The sequence below is a fragment of the Mastigoproctus giganteus genome, chromosome 2 (assembly GCF_048544385.1).
Source record: "Mastigoproctus giganteus isolate SK-2022 chromosome 2, ASM4854438v1, whole genome shotgun sequence".
NCBI classification, from domain to species: Eukaryota; Metazoa; Arthropoda; class Arachnida; order Uropygi; family Thelyphonidae; genus Mastigoproctus; species Mastigoproctus giganteus.
The window spans coordinates 172,096,584-172,116,913 of NC_143576.1; the positions used below are offsets into that span (position 1 = coordinate 172,096,584).

The 20,330-nt window shown below is 36.1% G+C and overlaps 1 protein-coding gene across 1 annotated transcript in view; it reads left to right on the plus strand.

Annotated features, from left to right (window-relative positions):
- The window catches only part of melt (ventricular zone expressed PH domain-containing protein melted), a 283,797-nt gene that overhangs the window by 110,589 nt on the left and 152,878 nt on the right, over positions 1 to 20,330 (plus strand). Inside the window, exon 9 of the mRNA XM_090368782.1 lies at positions 9,611 to 9,809. Coding sequence (XP_090224908.1) covers positions 9,611 to 9,809 — 199 coding nt within the window. The remainder of the gene's footprint in view (positions 1 to 9,610; positions 9,810 to 20,330) is intronic.

Here is a 20,330-nt window from a genome sequence, read left to right on the forward strand (position 1 = left end):
GTTTGGTGTGACATAAACATTGGGAGATCAAAATTGAGAGTAGGAGTGTGCTATAGGCCTAATGACTCTGATGAGTATAATAAGGAACTGTACAGGGAAATAGAGTGGGCCAGTAAATCAGAGTGTCTTATAATGGGAGATTTTAATTTCCCAGATATTGACTGGAATTTGGGGGCTGGTTACTCACACACTAGCAGGACTTTTGTGGATTTATTGGATGATTGTTTTCTACATCAGCATGTTCGGAAGGCAACTAGAGGGAGTAATACTCTTGATTTGATTATCAGCAGTGATTCTTCATGCATTAAGAATCTGCAGATAAATGAACCACTAGGTGGCAGTGATCACAGTGTGCTGAAGTGGGATTTACTCAAAGAGGTAACTACCATTAGGGGTAAAGGGAAGGGTTATTGCTTCCGTAAAGGCGACTACGATGGACTGAGACAGTATTTAAATTCTATACAGTGGGACCAACTGATGATGTTAACAACAGCAAATTCAAAATGGGAAGCATTCAAAGAACTTATCTTGGAAGCTACTAGGCTTTACATACTAACTAAGAAATATTGTTCAAGGTTTAGGCCAAAATGGATGTCAGATGAACTAATGAGGCATATGGCAGAGAAGAAAAATGCATGGAATACATACAAATTAACACATGACACAGAAGCCTATGATAGATACAAGTTGATATGCAACCAAGTTACAAAGGAGGTTAGGCAGGCGAAGGCAGATTACGAGAAATCCTTGGCAAGGGATGCAAAGAAAAACAGCAAAGAGTTCTTAACTTATGTAAACTCTAGAAGGAAGGGGATGAATCAGATTGGTCCACTTGATATTGATGGGTCAAGTGTTGATGATCCTGCTCAGGTAGCTAACAAACTAAATGAATATTTTGCATCGACATTCACACATGAGGAGTTATTCAGCGAGGGGAATGGCAGAGGTGTATTCAACTCTAGCAGTAAGCTACAGAATCTTGAAATAACTGGGAGTAAAGTGGAGGAGAAACTGTTGAAGATAAACACAAGAAAGGCACCCGGGGTGGATGGGATCTATCCAGTTATATTAGAGGAGGCAGCAAAGGAAGTAAGCAAACCCTTAGCCATAATTATGAGAGCTTCCTTGGACTCAGGGGAGGTACCCATAGACTGGAAATGTGCAAATGTGACCCCAATTCACAAAGGAGGATCAAAGGCTGACACAAGTAATTATAGACCTGTGAGCTTAACTTCTGTTCCAGGAAAATTAATGGAGGCACTGGTTAAAGAAGCAATGCAGGATCATTTAGACAAGACTTCAGTTATAGCTCGGACACAGCATGGTTTTGTTAAGGGGAAGTCTTGCCTGACCAACTTGATTGGATACTATGATGCAGTCACAAAAGAACTGGATGCAGGGAATAACTTTGATATTATATACTTGGATCTTAGAAAGGCTTTTGATACTGTTGCACATGGAAGACTGCTACACAAATTGGAGCAGTGTGACATTGGAGGCAAATTGCTGCTATGGATAAAGGGGTGGTTGAGGGGGAGAAGACAGAGAGTGGTAATCAATGGACACTGCTCATCGTGGACTGATGTTATTAGTGGAGTCCCTCAGGGCTCAGTGTTGGGTCCATTATTGTTTTCTGTATTTATAAATGATATTGATGATGGTATATCGGGCTTAATGTCCAAGTTTGCAGACGATACAAAGGTTGGCAGGGTTGTCAAGGACACTACTGACACTATGCTGCTGCAACAGGATCTGGAAAGGTTGAGCAGATGGGCTGAGAGGTGGCAAATGAAGTTTAACATTGATAAATGTAAAGTACTACACATGGGAAACAGCAACCCCAGAGCAACGTATCAACTCTGTGGTACTACACTGACAGTGGTAGAGAATGAAAGGGACTTGGGGGTGGTTGTGCAGGCAGATATGAAGTTCTCTGAGCAGTGCAGACGGGCTGCAAGAGTAGCTCATGGAGTATTGTCAATGATATACAGGAATTTTTCCAGCAGGGATAAGGAGGTGATTATTCCATTGTATAAGGCGATGGTCAGGCCACACCTAGAGTACTGTATACAGGTCTGGAGACCTCATTTCAAGAAGGATGTAGAGCTGCTGGAACGAGTACAGAGAAGGGCAACAAGATTAGTGAATGGAACAAAGGGGTGCTCTTACGAAGAAAGGCTTAAGTTTTTCAAATTACAGTGTCTGGAGACTAGGCACCAGCGAGGTGATCTGATAGAGGTGTATAAAGCCTTGAATGGTTTAAGCATGCTCAATGCTGATGGGATTCTTCCTCTAGCTCAGAAAAATCACCTGAGAGGGCATAAATTCAAATTGAGGAAAGACAGATGTAGGATAGACGTGCGGAAATTTGCCTTTAGCCAGCGGGCGGTTGGTTGGTGGAACAGACTTCCATCCCTTGTGGTGGAGGTTGATAGCCTAAATAAGTTTAAGGCTCAGCTGGACAGGTATTTTGAACGAACAGAGGGGTGAAGTGGAAGTGGGTTTTTTTTTTTTTTTTTTTTTGGCTGATGCTGCATAAGCTTGCTTTCTTGCATCAAATGCCTCTACTAATGCTAATGCTAACACTCAGTGAAGAATGCCTGTTGGGATTAATAATGGTACCTGATGCAGTGTGGTGATCATTAATGCATTTTGTATACACCTTTTTTTCACATTGTTTTGTGCCACAAGATCTTGACCTTGTTTTCTTTCTTTTTAGTTATTTTTTTAATGTAATTGTGTCCCAGTTGTTGTTTTGTATTGTCACATAATGTATTCATTACATATGTTAGTATGCCTTACACACAAAAAATTTCTTAGCATACGTATACAGTAAATCTTCGCTAATCCGGATCGAAATATGAAAATTCTGTTCACAGTTGAGTACTTTGAAAGACACAAAGGAAGGCAGATGAGTAACTCTCACTGCATGCTAATTGACTGTGCAGAGAGAGAGATATGGAACATACATTATATTGTCTTGCGTGTTATTCAGTAGTATCGTTGTTGACTTTGTGCCGGACAGTATCGCTTCATTTGTGTACTTCTTTATACGTATATATGTACATGTTGACACATTTTATATTATTATGGGTTCTAAAGAATTGAAAAGTGAAATGGAAAAAAAAAAAAAAAAGCTTTACTTTAACTATCATTAATCTGAAAATGGTGTTCCTGGAAAAAAAAATTGCTGAAGAATTTGGTGTTGGCCAACAGGCTGTGTCAAATATTTAAAAACAAAAAGAATCTATAAAGGCATTTCCTTTAAAATTCGATGTGGGGAGTGATAAAAGCAGTGTATTAAATAGAGAGACATTAAAAAAGCCAAAAGAATTGTTGCTGGAAGAAGCTGTATTTAAGTGGTATTTACAACAACGATCAAGTTGCGTTGGTGTGTGATGCCAGAGCCACCTGATCAATGTATAAAAAGACAGTTAACAACATTAAAACTATTGTCTTTTTATGGTATTTAAATAAAGGCTGTACAGTGATTTTGTTTTATTTATTTTCATCAGCACTACCTGTATCATTAAATTTTCCATTTATTTGTGTTCTAAGTATTTTTTTGCCTTTTAGGGCTATCTTTTGCTTCACTAAATCTGGATTCTCGTGTAATCTGGATGACCTCCCCCCCCAATTACTCCAGATTAGCGAGGGCTTACTGTGTATATATATATATATATACACACTGAGTGATCGCTGAATTATGACCATCTCTATGAAAACCGAATGCGACCTGTTGACCACGTGAGGTACGAGAGTGCGCAGTAGTCAACCTACATAGCATAGATAAGGCATCAGTGGTTCAGTAGGTAGTAACATTCCAAGTGTGATGGGTAAAAGAAAGGATTTACCGGGCTTTGATAAAGGACAGATTGTGGGAGCTCGACAAGCTGGTGCCTTGATTTCCCAAACGGCTGAACTGGTGGGGTGTTCGAGAGCCGGCATTGTTAAAGTGTACCCAGGACTGGTATCAAAATGGTCAAACAACGACCCAATGGCAAAACTGCAAAGGTCAGTGAAAAGTTGATGTTAGAGGTGAGTGCTGGGTCCGACAACTCATACAGGCGAACAGGCGCAGCACTGTTGAAGAGTTGACTACCCAATACAACATGGGCCAACCCGTAACAACATCTGGCATGGCCATTCATTGGACGCTTGCACATATGGGCTATACCAGCAGACGACCCCTATGGCATCCTCTCCTAACCAAGGTTCATCGGCATAAAAGACTCGCCTGGTGCAAAGAGCATGCAAGTTGGACATTAGAAGACTGGAAGAAGGTGTGCTGGTTGGATGAGTCACGTTATTTACTTCACACCGTGGATGGTCGTGTATGGATTTGGCATCAACAACATGAGGCTCTTCATCCATCATGCATGGTATCAAAAGTGCAGGCCTGTGGAGGCAGTTGTATGGTGTGGGGCATGTTTCACTGGCAGTGGTCTTCGCTATCATCAACTGCTTGCTGACTGTGTATACCCTGTTATGTTACACTTTTTCCCGAATGGCGATAGTGTCTTCCTAGATGACAATGCGCCGAGCTGTCGGGCACGTGATGTGCAGGAATGGTTTGATATCTTGTTGAACCAATGCCACATCAGATAGCTGCTGTACTGAGGGCAAAAGGAGGACCTATGAAGTATTAGGTAGGTGGTCATGTTGTATTGAGTTGACTACCCAATACAACATGAGCCAACCCGGAACAATATCTGCATGACCATGCATCACACATGTGGGCTATACCAGCAGACGACCCCTACGGCATCCTCTCCTAACCAAGGTTCATCGGCATAAAAGACTCGCCTGGTGCAAAGAGCATGCAAGTTGGATTAGAAGACTGGAAGAAGGTGTGCTGGTCGCATGAGTCATGTTATTTACTCCACACCATGGATGGTCACGTATGGATTTGGCGTCAACAACATGAGGCTCTTCATCCATCGTGCATGGTATCAAAAGTGCACGCTGGTGGGGACAGTTGTATGGTGTGGGGCATGAACTTTCACTGGCAGGAACTTGGACCCCTGGTGCATGTGGAACAACGTATCAGTGGTCTTCGCTATCATCAACTGCTTGCTGACTGTGTACACCCCATTATGTTACACTTTTTCCCGAATGGCGATGGTGTCTTCCAAGATTACAATGCGCCGAGCCATCGGGCACTTGTTGTGCAGGAATGGTTTGAGGAGCACAGTTCTGACTTCCAACCTATCGATTGGCCTCCGAACTCCTCTGATATCAATCCCATAGAGCACTTGTGGGACACTATGGAAAGGCATATCAGGCATCTGGATACACCAGTCACCTCCATACCTTCATTGCTGACTACGTTACACACACAGCTTGGTTGGCCCTACCTCCTGAACACTTCCGACATCTTGTTGAACCAATACCACGTCGGGTAGCTGCTGTACTGAGGGCAAAAGGAGAACCTACGAAGTATTAGGTAGGTGGTCATAATTCAGTGATCACTCAATGTATATATATTTTACTAGTTCTTAACATATTTTATTTCAGATTCATGCTTTCTGTTTCATATAATTTATATGTTTATTAAGCATCTTATTTTATTATCACTGTTGGTGATTACAAGAATTTTATGCATAATGTTTCCTTATGCTGAAGGCCTTTTTATAGACACCAGCATACATATGCTAACGTTAAGCAAAATAACAGGTGGATAAAGGATAGTAATAGCACTTTGCTTTCCCTCGATTAATCTAGATTCTTGAGCATAAAAGTTAGAAACAGAAAGACGAGCATAAAAGGCAAGAGGTAGTTAACAGTATGGCTTACATTGATTGGGAGCTTAACCATGTTCCTGGCTTTCTTGTATATGGTGTGGGCAGACATGTTGATCAACAATTGTTTTCTCCACATGCATTTGTACTGCACATATGATGTGTCAGTTATGTTTTGAATGTAAATATTTACTAAACTATCATGAACAAATGTAAAAAGTATTAGAACCTGTAGTACTTAAGTACAGTCAGTTCTGCTATAATACGTATTTTTGCAACATGACTGATATATTAGGGAACAATGTGAGTATAATGAGATTTTCGCATTGGCTCATGTGTGATTTTGTCTCCACTTGGAGACAAAATCACACAAAATCACACTTCGTAAACTGGTTACTCTGTATCTCACTTGTGCAATTTGTGTGTGCCGTGTTCATTGTTATTGATTGCCTATCTTTTTTACTGTTTTAAATTTTACAGTCCAAAAAAAAAAAAAAAAAGAAAATTTCATTGAACAGAAATATCACTCAAACAAACTTCTTATCCTGTCAAGGTAAAATGCTATATTTACTGTAATATTTATTAGAAATTTAAGATGTTTAAACCTGTGTTAGCAATTTTATTGGGTTTCTAACTTTTTTTAGTGTTTTACTTAGCAGACTGAACATTTTTTTTAGTGTTCTGCCCCTATCCCAATTTTTCCCATAAGCCCTGTAGTTTTTAATGCAAGAAATATCATAATGCGGAGATTTTTAAGAGCACATGTACCGCGTTATAGCAGACCTGACTGTATCATGCATTGGTTGAAGCCTGAAAAAAGGGAATATACTTGTTGACATACCACTTGGATTATTTGGAAATATCTATGAAGGAAGATTGTTCCAAAAAACAGAAGTAGAAGGAATAAGTGACAAGGAGCAAAATTTGATTCTGAGTTTGGTGTTGGACAGCAAATGGATGCTGATTGGTTGCACTATCTGTGAGACAGAGAGTGGAGAGACTTTGTAAGAGATGGGTCATTAATTAACCTGCCTGCCCTCTTTTGATGGATTCCAGAAGCTTGAGAGAGGTTTTGTAGAGAGTGAATAGTGTAGTTGTTTAGAAGGAAAATAATGCCAAGAGAACAAGAATCCAGTTTTTTTTTTCATTGCAGTGGGAGCAATATTTGCAATTTGCTTATGCAAAAAAAGAGCTCTCTTTTCTAATAAAAGAGATGCACAGTTGCCATCTGTACAATTTATGAAGGAGAATTGATTTTTTTTACTCAGTGGCAACCTAAATATTTTTGCAAATTTCTGTTTATTTTCCTTATTGAATTGGAAATCAGGTGTGCTGTGGTAGTCTGTATTATAGAATATAAACATGCAATAATAGCGCTGTTCTCTGTAATGTGAAGTTATTTCTTTGCACTTGCATACTTGCGAAGCTAATTAAAAATGTCCTTCAGTAAGATGCCGAAGAAATATGAAGTAAAATGAAGAATACATATATGCAAGACTTTCCATGTATTATAAAATTTGAAAAATGTGACACATTTGCCTTGTGTACCATATGTAGATGTAATTTTTCAGTTTTAAGCAACAGGAAACACAATGTAATCAAACATTTGCAGACAAATAAGAAATAACTACAGAGTATGCAGTACATAGAAAGAAAGAAATGTGAAAACACGTTGCATTTCATGGTGGGAAAATATGTCATATGTGCTGCTTGTTTATTTACATATCAGAAATATGTTTTCTGATAATGAAATAGCAAAGAAAAAATACAGTTGTGGAAGAACAAACAACAGGATTTGTTAGTGCAATTAGCATTAGTAGAGGCATATGATGCAAGAAAGCAAGCTTATACAGCATCAGCCAAAACAAAAAAGAAACTTTCCATTTCACCTATCCATTCACTCCAAAAGTTTGTCTAGTTCTGCCTTGAATTTATTTAAGCTGTCAACTTCCACAATGACAGATGGAAGTTTGTTCCAGCAAATTAATGGATGGGCAAGAAAGAGGTAGTAATGGCTCTGCAAAATGGGTAGTCTGTCGGTGCGGTAATCAAAATGATTCCAAGCTATTTCCCTTTCTGTTCATCTTTTGTTAAAAAAAAAAAAATCAAATCAAAAGCTGCTTGCTCTCAGTACCAGCACAGGAAGATGAATATATATGGTACAACGGTGATCTTCTGAACAACCAGAAAGCATATCGATTCCTTCAAAAACTGTCTGGAACTGTTAATGCCTGTGTTATGGCACAGGAGGTCCTCAGTATCTGAGTATTCATTCCGAGTCCCCGCAGTTACGAGGTTGCAAATAATACAAAAAAAGTATGAAATAATAAATAATATTATAGTATCTATGTACTTTGTTTCAACTTATGTTGAGGCACCCCCCCACTACACATGTGACTATTTCTGTCCTCCTGCTTTTCCTGCAAGCGTCCTGTTGACTCGATCCCCCTCTACCTACAATCAGTTTCTCATTTACTGAACCTTTGATGTTTTTGCGCCATGAAAATCAAAATCATCAAATCTCATTTACTGTTGCTTGCTTGTAGTAGACGTGTGTGATATTTTCAATAATTTTTAGTTAAGTGAATTCTTAGTTTTCTTATCATTAACCATGTGTTCAAAGTGAAGTGCTGATGATAAAACATAATTAAAAAAAAAGACAACACAAAAGTTATGGTTTAGATGTTAAATTATAAATGAGGAGCTAGCAGAATTAGACTACCTACATCTGAAAATATGGCAAAAAAAAAAAAAAACCTCTAGATTCATTCCTTATTTGTAAAACTGAAAAATAGTGTTAACTTCAATAAACTTTATTTAACCTTACATCATTAAACTTTTTATAATAAAAAAACGTCTAATAAAATTATTGTCTTATATTTTAGTTCCTTCAATCCATTTTTTACTATGTACAAGTACATGACACACATTACAAAAAATTGATCCCCATTTTAAGTGAAATTTTCTGGACCCAGTTATCCTTGGATAACAAGAACCTCCCTGTATTCCTTAAAATTTGGATAGCAACAGTATTAAAAGAGGCGACTGAATACTCGGTGGTAATAAGCCATCCTTGACATCTGATAATTTGCATGTTGAAAAGTGAGTTACATGCCTTCCTGTGGAAGTAAATAAATATTTGGTGTACATTTACTGCTATCTAGAAAAAAGTGGAAAAAAGAAAGATGAATTTAAATAGTTACAACTAATGCATGCCACTGAAATAAAATTTTTGAAGCATGTGTGTACATGTTTGATTTATTTGGTTAAATGTGTAACTAGATGGTAGAGCAGTGTCAACCTCTGAAAAGTCAATTGAAAGAACTAGAAGTAGTGAGAAAAGCCATATAAGTGCTTTTCAGAGTTACCTAATTGAAAAAGCACAACAAACAATCACTAGTGATTGGCAAGTTCTTGTTCAAATCTAGTTTATGATCCAAAAATTTTGAAAGAAGACAAATTGATGATGAACTCAAGAAAAAGAACTGTCTGAATTAAAAACTTCTGGTAAAAGCTATCCTAAACAGACCAAGAAAGCTGTTAATTCTAGGCATGTTATCTTCACTCATGAAAAAAAGACTGTTCATGTGTCTCCTCTAGCTTGAATAAAGCAGTTTGCTGGTTTCTTTTAAACATTATGCCAATATTTGAAAATCCAGTCATAGCTCTTCAATCAGTTTACTTCACATTCATGTACTGAGGTCCTTCGTCGTAGATATGTTAAAGAAATATCACATGTAGCAACCTTTTATAGAGCAAGGATCATTGACCTTTCTTGTTGATTTACTCCATATTTTTGTTGTTATTTGTTTATTATGCTTCTTTTATAGAATATTGCTATATAATTACAAAATATACATTTTTATCAGTACATCAAAGTGCAAGTCGTATAGGATCCCCGGCTGGTCTTCATACCAGTATGATGAAATTGGGATCTTCATCGGGTGTTAACAGGAGTATGACTGCCATCAATAGCAGGCATAATCTAAGTATTCCTATGGCTCGAGTATCCAGTGGTGGAGTGACAGTAATGACTAATATCTCCATGTCACCACAGAAGGGCATTAGGTAAGTATTCTTGTCTGCTGAATCTAAATTTAGTTTTACTCATCTTCTTGTGCACTAATAGAAATTTCTACTATTTAACTCTCTAGTGGATGTGTTGTAACATTATGCACAAAAAAGGAATAAAATTTAAATGAAAATATCTATTAGAATTATGTCAAGAGTGGATTTTAATATGACTTCATCATGGCTTTTAGTTTTAATCTGCATCATTGATTAATTTTTAAATGGAGGGATATTTCCATAAACAAAAATCCATATAGGGTTCAAAATTCTTCTTATTATTTTTCTGGCTTCAATTTCTCTCACTTTGTTGGAAAAGAGACTGCTGGAAATAGTGTTGGGATGACAGGACTGCTCTTACTAGAGTTACCTGTTCTTATTATCCAATATAGTATCAGAGTAAAGAAATATCAGAATAAAGAAATCCAGTATCAGAGTAAAGAAATAATATTATAGATTCTAGCCTCTTTTTTTTTAATTTTGAGTGTTCAACATAATGCAAGAGCATGCCGATATGACTTTTTTAGAATGCCCACTAAAGAGTTAATGATTTAAAATAATCACACTTTAGAATAATCACACTCCTCTTTTTATTGACTGTAACTTTTAACTTTAAATAATTAAATTACTTTGGATAAGCATTATTTTATAGATCAGACTCATTCCTTCTACTGTTAATTTAAGTAAAGAAGTCTTTGCAGCTTTTTTTGCCATTCTTTGCCAGAGATTTCTTGTAATCTGCCTTAGTTTACTTAATCTCCTAGGCGCCTCCGTAGCCAGGTGGGAAGGAGCAGCAGTGCGTAGCACACGCTTCTTGATTAGACTGGGGTTCGACCCCGTGACCACCAAATACGGAGGATGCGGGAAGGTCAGGGAATGACCACCGTATATCATGGAGCAATATGGCCTTAGTTGCTAATGCTCTTAAATAATAACAACAACTTAATCTCCTTTGTCATTTGATTACAGACTAGTTTATATCAGCCATAGGCTTCTGAATTGCCTAATAATTTATATGCATCCCGTGCATTTTTCTTTTCTGCCACAATTCTCATCAGTTTATCTGACATCCATTTGACTCTCCAGTCTTGAACAGCACTTCTTAGTTGGTAATAAAAGCCTAGTAGCTTCTATGATTGTTTCTCTGAATACTTCCCATTTAGAATTTGTTGTTGGTAACATCACTGTATAGTCCCACTGCATAGAATATAAAAACTGACTGAGACCACTGTAGTCACCCTTATGAGAGCAAAAGCTATTTCCTTTATCCTCGAGTAGTTATGTCTTTAAATAAATCCCACATCAGTACACTGTGATCACACCCATCCAGAGGGCCTTTTACCTGTAGAATCTTTATGCATGAAGAATCAGTGCTGATAATCAGATCAAGTATTGCTTCCTCTTTTTGCCTCTCTAACATGCTGCTGCAGAAAACAGCCATCCATTAAATCTACAAAAATTATGCCTGATGGTTTGCACATGCAGAATGTTTTCTACCTTTTCTACTTAATCTCCCATCTTTCCATGGTACCTAAATTCATATCTTTCCATAGTCAATTTGCTCTTCAGTTGTGAGATTTTTCTTACAACTGAGGAACAAACTGACTATGGAAAGATAAGATAGCCTGAAAGACTTTATTTAAAAAATTTAGGCATCAAATACTAATTTAAGCTAGATTGACCTTTCTTTAACAGTATCAAAAATTAAACTGATCCAGTACCCCAGGGGCTCACATCTGGTGAGCATGGGATTGGCACATCCAGGGTCCTCAGCTGGATAAAATTAAAAGAAAGGCATTTAATGCTTGGTTTGTGTGCTTCTCTTGTCAAACAAAGGATAAAATGAAACATGGTCAAACCAACAACAACAAAAAAAGAAAAAAAGCAGTTTCTCATATCTTGCAGGATCACTTGTTTATCCACAAAACTTGTTATCCCTGAATATCTTTATAAAGAAAAGGTGTGTTGCATATATAGTTTACATTGAGGCACCTTAAGGTTTCGTTTTTCTCTGTGTATTGATTCAGTAGTTTACTCAGACTTCAAAAAAATATATATTTATTTCCGAGTATGTCAAATCAATCATATTAAACCTTTGTCCTTTAAACAGCATTCCAAAGTCAATATGTTCACTTTCATTATTAGTATGAATCTGAGTCTTGAATCTCAGTGTATTAATATCATTATTTGCTTCATTGCATCATGATGCAAAGAAGCAAAGCTTACACAGCACCAGCAGAAAAAAAAAAAAAAAAAACTTCTCCTCCCCATTTTTTCCAATAGATGTCCAAACCTCCCTTAAATTTATTCAAACTATCTACCTCTACAGCATTAGGTGGAAGTCTGCCCTGTCGTTTTCTAATTTTAATTCATGCTGTCTTGTGTGTTTCATATATATGAGAAAAGGTAAAGGTGCTACCAGCATTTAGTTTACTTAACCAGTTTAAAGTCTTATACACTTCAGTTAGGTCACGACACAGATTTTGAGTTTCTAGAGACTGCAATTTACAGATTGCTAGTCTTTCTCGGTGAGAATATTCCATGGAAGGACCATGGGAGGTGATCTTGGATGTGCTCAGAGCTGGTGTAAACAGCTGGTTGTGGAAAAATGTTTATGATTTGGAGCATACCACTTTAGGTGGCTTTGGACTAACCATTGCCACCCATGGCAGGAACCTTTTGGTAACCAGAGAAATGGATATCTTGAGGGCAGTAATCTTGGATGTGCTGAGAGCTGGCATAAACCAGCTCTGAGCATATCCAGGATCATTACATTACATATGCTTCAGCCTTACAAGTTGAAGTGCTTGTAGTGTAGGTGTTACAGTACTCCTCTGTATTACTGAAGCAGTTGTATATTTCCATCAAGAGTCGAATCATAAACATTTTACTGTCATTAGCCATTCTCATTAATTTGCAGAAGTCCTCATTTGTCGTCAAGTTTTTGTGTTTCTTTGCAATTGCGCTGAGTCAGTTGAGTGGGCGAGCTTTGGATCCTCATTCATCTCTCTGTTTGGATGATTGTAAAAGTTTTGAAAGGGTCTTTTTCTTGCAGTCTCATTACAAGGCTATGCAGGTCATTACTGCATGCTTCATCAGGGTCAACGTCGTTGTTGTCTTGACACATCGTCTTACATATTTCAATTGTTTTGCAAATGTCCAAGTCCAAGTCCAATTCATAAAATTTATGATCTAGTATGAGTTCTTCATTGTTGTCGTAGATCTTGACATATTTCATCTCTGACAGTATCTCTGTTTCCTTGTTGCAAAATGGAATGTGCGGCGTTACCATCTCGTGCTTGTACTCATTGAGGTCCTGAGCCAAGTCATAGTTTCAGTAGCGTATTATGGGTGGATACTGTAGTTGCAGATCTCGTAGTGCTGCATGTGTAATTTGCAACAAAGCATGACAGAGTAACATGATCCAACATGATAGTATTATTGTAACAATACAAATGCTTGTATCATTGCAATCATACTATTCAACAAATGGCTACAATCAAATGGGTAATTAGGCTATTGGCCTAACCTCTTCCAAATGTTGATTTGGTGGAGTAAGCAGCAGGCGTGTGTATCCAATTTATCACTAACATTGATTCGGTCGAGTAAGTAGTGGGCGTGAGCATAAATTACATTGTTCATGATTTCAGTTCTAGCTGTTCCAAATGTAGTAGGTGTTGTCAAAGATGTTTACTACACATAAAACACCTTTTGTGCATACAGGGTACATGCATGATTTTTTTTAATATAATTTTTTCATTGTTTCACTTGCCATTATAATATGAACTAAAAATAGGCAAAATATGCATGCAATTATCCAATAATTTTCCATTTAATATAGGTTTATTGCAAATAATTGAATCAATATTTATTCAGTAACAAAGTATTCAATATTTGAAATAAACTGTTAATGAAAAGTTTTAGAATAAGAATAATTTTATTTTATTTTTTTCAACAGGTCTATTGAAAAAATAATAATAAATTTTGTTAGGCATTTATTATTTATTAAAGTGTTATTGTGATGTGTATCATCCAAAATTATTTTAAATGTAGAGAATGATTTTTCTGCAGCGATAAAAAACGATTGGACTATATTTAAAAATGTAAGCCTTCAAAGCCTCTCCTTGAAATGGAAGTTGCTATTCATGTCTATAACAAAGCCATCTATTTTTCTTAAAATATGAAATCCGGAGTTCTTTTTGAAAACATTATCAGATTTATTCTTTATGATTTAAAGCAAGTTGAAAAACATTGTTACACCACATGATAGAATTTTAAATGTTTATTGAAGTGAATCACACCAATTTACATTTAATACTTTAGCGACATTTTGTGTTTTTTAGAATACTATTTCTGTCTTTTATTGTCCTGATTGCACTTTTAATCATTGCCTTCATGATTTTTCCAACCACTGAAGTCAGACTGACAAGTCTAGTTACCACTTCACTTTTAGAACCACTTTTATCTATTGACAATACATTAACACTTCTCCATTCCAAAGGAATCTCCACTGAGTCTGATGATGCCCTCATAATTAATCTCAATGGTTTAATGTACTCTCAGCCATATCTTTCAAAATAACTGGATATGTGCCATCAACTTCTGGAACCGTACTTGCGTTTAGTTTCAAAATTTTTTTCAAATAAACAATCACAATAATTTCGTATAACTCAGCTTCATTTGTACAGTCTCCCCTTGCCACGAAGGGTTTTTCATCGTTAAGTTCGATACAAAGTATCCGTTAGATTCTTCAGCGACATCAGTGAATCTATTACTATCTTCTTGGGTTTTTTTTTTTATTTATTTTTATTTATTTTTTTTTTTTTGCCAATGCAGAAAAAAGCCTGTTGCTTCCTTGCACTATAAGGCAGATATTATTACTATTATTTAAGATTTTCCCCACACTGTGCCTGATTACACAAGGGTCCAATCTGGTTAGTTTTCTTCTTTGTATTTGCATACATGAAAAATTCCATGTCCCCATTCTTTGTTCTGTTAACCAGTGCTTTCTCCTATTCAACCTTTGTTGCATTAACCTTTTCTATGATACTATTACAAATTGATGTAACTTCAGTATTTTCATCACTCTGTGATAACTTTCCCATGCCATTTTTTTCTGCTCTGTTAGACTAGTCATCTCTGTATTCATCTATCTTAGTATCCTCTTGCTATATTTTCTTATGTGTTCATGGCTTCTGTGACTATTGCTCTGACCCTTTGCAGTCTGGCTCTAACAGTCAAAAAAATGACTAGCTAAAATTTGATGTTCAAAAACTTTTTATTTTTGGGATTTACATGGGCTAATATATAAAACAGCATGTAAAACATTTTAGAAGCCTAATGCATATTTCTTCCTGGAAACACAAAACACAGAGCTTTCCATCAGATAATTCACAATGTTTTTACTTTAGAGACCCTACTTTGAATTACATACTTGTTTGTTCTTTTGTGGGTGGGCAGACTACAATATCCAAAATATCTGCAGAAATCTCTTCATTCTAAATACATTCTTGAAAAATGGATTTCTTTGTATTCATTCTTCAGACCAATGTTTTTTTATATCAGATAGTTTTATTTATTTATTTATTTAGTGGACAGGAGCAGCAGTGTGTAGCACATGCTTCTTGATTAGACTGGGGTTTGAGCCCGTGCCCACCAAATACGGAGGATGCGGAAAAGTCAGGGAATGACCACTGCATATCCCCAGAGCCTTTGTTGCTAATGCTCCTAAAAATCAAAACAAACAAACAAACATTTATTTAGTCCCATGCTGATAATAACACCAAAAAATGCCTTTGGTTCATTTAGTAAGACCAAAACCCAGGTCACACCTTATGGAATCACATCTTAACAATTTCTCAGTTTTCTTGAGAAATGCCTTTACAAGATCTTGATAGCACGTCTAAATACTTCACTCTAACACAGAGTATAAGTTATTCCATGACTTCTACAATGAAAAAAAAAAAACAATGCCGCCTGCCCTTAAAAATTGAATATGAACATCTATAAACATAACATAGTTTTTCAGATTGTTTATATGAAGTTTAAATGGATAGCAACACAATAACTTCCTCGCCATAGTGGGAAAACACATTTCGTGATAGGAAGTGCAGAAAGTAGTAATGGCTGTAATGTCGGATGGGAAAAGGACTGAAAAATGTCACTTGCCATTAATAATTGAACTTAAATATCAGTAAACATCTGATTAGTTTTTCAGAGTGCAAAAATTGTGACAGTTGCCAGTTGTGACATTGGACTTGGAGGGGACTGAAAAAACACCACCTGCCATTAACAGTCGAAAATAAACATCAGTTTAGTTTTCCAGATTGTTTATATGAAGTGTAAATAGATGGCAATACAATAATTGAAGCAGTACAACATCACAAGGCACCTCTGTAGCCAGTTGGGAAGGAACAGCAGTGCGTAGCACACGCTTCTTGATTAGACCGGGGTTCGAGCCCTTCATCACCAAATACGGAGGATGCGGAAAGGTCAGGGAATGACCACCACATATTCCCGGAGCAATATGTCCTTATTTGCTAATGCTCCTAAAAATAAACAAAACAAACAAACAAACAACGTCATGATCAGAAACTACAATGATTGTAGCACTGCAGTGCCCGACTCAAAAGAAAATCACTGCCACCTGTCATTAACAATTGAATATAAACATCAATAAAGATTGAATTAGCTTTTCAGATTGTTTATATGAAATGTAAATAGATGACAATACAGTAATTGAGTTGAGTAATTTCCATTTAGACTGCAGTGAGGGAAACCACCTCTGCCTTGCTTTCATCATTCCACCTTGTTCATAGGCATGGCATGGCATCTGCTGACACTGGCTTCAGTTAGCCTGGCCAGTGTGGGATTTGGAACAGAGACGAGAAGTACGGTACGATCTCCCCACCTGGTGGACTCTACCACCCTAAACCTTTATTCTACTCTTAACAGTCTCTCTCTCCATGGAGGATGATAAGAAAGTTTTCCTATCATCCACCTTCCTTATTTTCACCCCTCCTCTTTTTCCCAACACCCAGCTATCATTCCTGTATGCTCTCTTTCCAATAAAAACCTTGCAGAGCTCTTTTTTTTCTCCTTTGGGGCCCCTCCCTAACAAGCTCAGTTGACATCCAGGGTTCTTCCCACCAGAGTCTTTACCTATACCCTTCACCCAGCCTACCTTCTCCTGGTGGAGGACAGGCAGTGAGGGGGGTCCACCAGAGGCCCATGGCTAAATAGCCAGAGGAACAACATACCAACACTACACTATGCAGACTACACCAACAGTCACACTATCTCTCGGCCTTTACAGAGTTTGTATTGCAACACAGAGTTGAGTGGGGGACACCCGGTGCCACTTGACAAGAAACACTATACATCAGCAGCAGGCAAACAAACTCTGTAATCTGAAACACACTGGTGCAGTGGCTGTGATATTGGAATGAAAGTTGAATTTTACGATGTTGTGGTGGATGCATCATCAGATCACAAAAAATTAAGTGTTCCATAATTCTAATGTATTCACCCCTCTCTTCCCCTGCAATCTACCAAGTTGATAGAGGTATCATTTTAAACTGTCATAGTCCTCTTTCCTGAAATTAAAATCCCTTCCTTTATGTTTAACAACAGCATCTTCCAATATAATCATTCAAAAGGAAAAATTAAATGCAAATATAAACATTAAAGCATGAAGAATTAAATGCTAATGCAATACAGATCCTTATTTGAGTTTATTTGAAAAGAAATTAGAAATTTTCTGTTGAGGAACCATCTACACTGATTAAATTATATTTAATACATTAACTTTATTGTCTTTAAAAAAATCATATTATTCGCATTCTTTTTGATTTGAACTCATTATAGTCCTTTTTTTTTTTAATATTAACGTTTTCAGAAAATTTTCTTTTTCTTTTCAACATTTTTGTGCCTTACCAGTTAACATATGTGTGCTGGATTGCATTTAAATATGCATGTTTTTATGAACTGACTTGGAAATATTTATATATAATATTATATATAAATTTATATAATATTATTTATATTAGTATTATTATCCAGTATTATTTATATAATACTGGACCAACCAGGTCCAGTGGCTCAAAAATAATTTTTTAACTATTAATTTTCATGGTAGTAAGTAACTTAGATGATTTATTATGCTAGAGACATATTGAAGTTGGTATGTTAAAAAAAAAAATCCAGTAATTGTCTAAAAAATTTTATTCATCAGTTACCAAGAGGGTCCATTGGACCCATAAGCAGAAGTTTCATCAATTTAATTATAATTTTTAGACTGTTTCTTATTTATTTAGATTTTTCTATTATAACCATTGAATATGCTTAGAAGCAAATCAACTATTATATACCTATACCATATTGCACTGCCTTTTGTAATTGCTGCATCATCTAATTGCACAAAAGGGGGAATTGACACACTTGACTACATGGTGCAAACCTATAGTGGTAAAGAATGTCATGAAGTTGACCTATCATTGTATTCTACAGTATGATTGATTGTTAATGCAATATATGATTTTATTGTATGGAATGAATTATATTCTCGAAGTTGAGAAAACAAGGGCAAGAAAGGGAGAACAAAGTTTTTCATAAAAACTAGGCAAAGGACTTGCTGGGGCGAAAAGAGTAGAAAAATGCAAACAGTTTGTATGCTCTGCAGTTCTGGCATTGAAAAAATATAATATACTTTGCAAATTATTTTGTTTCTTTTTGTAAGAAGTTATATAAAAATTATATAATATATAAAAGAAGTAATATATGTTTGCAGTTAAGTTTGTTTTTTTTTAGTTTACAGTAAATTATTTTTTGTATTCTGTGCAGTATTTATTATGAACAAAATAATTAGTAACCATATATTGAGCTTGCTATGATATAGGTTTTTTTTATATTATTATAAGGTTTATATTAATGGGAGTTTTATTATATAATGGGAATAAATGTTTGAAAGTATTTTCTGTTATTATTTTACCATATTGCTTAAAATCTTATGAGCAAAAGTTTCAAGTAAAAAACAAAGTTCTAGAATTATTCCATGTGTTCTTTAAACTGGGACAATGGACCCAGCTAGTATTTGGTGACAGCTTTTTTTTATATGGTAATTCAAGGGTTAAATTATACTTATATATAATTAAATTTTCTGTTTTCTTTTATGTGATTTTGCCAACTGGTGTATATGCACTGCTAAAAATGGAACTTTCCTCTTCCAGTGACATTTCTTAGCTCCTGAATTTTTTTTTTTTTTTGCTTTATTTTTGGGATTTTTATCTGTAGATATGAACAGGTTTATACATGTATCAGGCAACTTGTATATAAGTGCTACATTATGAGTACAGGAACTCCCCGGCTTATGTAATACTCGACTTGTGGAAATTTAACTTTACGAAAGTTTTTGCTGGCCGGTGCAAACTTAAAAAAATCTTGGAAACGTATTTTGCATCCTGTAGGAATAAATGGAGGTGTCGTGAAAATATCGTAATGTGAACCCAATAATACATTTTTTTTTTTTAATTCGTTCCAAGTCCTTGGAAATTGAAAATTTTGCTATGTTACTAAGCTATTTATCTCAATAAAAGGTCCTATTTATAATGTAAATTGCACTACCTTGCACTTTCCAGTTTATTGGGCTTTTCTGTTAGTGCATCTAATTATAAATGGATGGTAGACTCGATCTTATTGCATTTGTGATGAAACCGATAACTGCAATTGTGTGGGTTTTTAAGCTATTATGGTGAAATGTGTTCTCCTTCACTGAAATCTTCAATCGTATAAAAAACAAATTATCAGAAACTTCTCTTCATTTGTATTTACGTATTACAATGAGGTAGGGAAAGAAACCAATGAAAAATGCAAGTGGTGGTAGTGCCAGGAAACAAAACAAAATTCATTTAGAATAGAACATGAAAATGATTAACAAGTACGAAGCAGGACAAAGTTTGTCATCTGTTGCATGGAATTAGGTCTCGCTGCTTCAACAGTGAATGCTATTTTAAGGGACAGTGTGCGTATAAAAAACATGTCAAAGGATCAACGCATTTAAGATCATCACTGATCACAAAACAGCATTCAGGTGCTATATCGAAGATGGAACAGCTATTAATAATATGGATCGAAAATCAGATTCAGAAGTGAGTGACCCTGAGTCTAATGACCATTCAAGCAAAAGCAACAAATATTTATAAAGATATTAAGGATAAGTACAGCGAATCCTAACCCAGGTTTGTGGCAAGCAACGGGTGGTTTAATAGGTTCAAGTATTGCACTGGTTTTCACAACATTAAAGTATGCGGTGAAGTCGCTAGTGCTGATTCTGCAGCTGCAGAGAAATTTTGTGATGTGATGGAAAAAATTATTGATGACGGCAGCAATTCAACGTAGCAAATTTTTAACGTTGATGAGACTGCTCTGTATTGGAAAAAAATGCTGGATCGAACATACATTGCCAAAGAGGGAAATACAATTTCAGGTTTCAAGGCATCAAAAGATAGGAACACACTCTTGCTT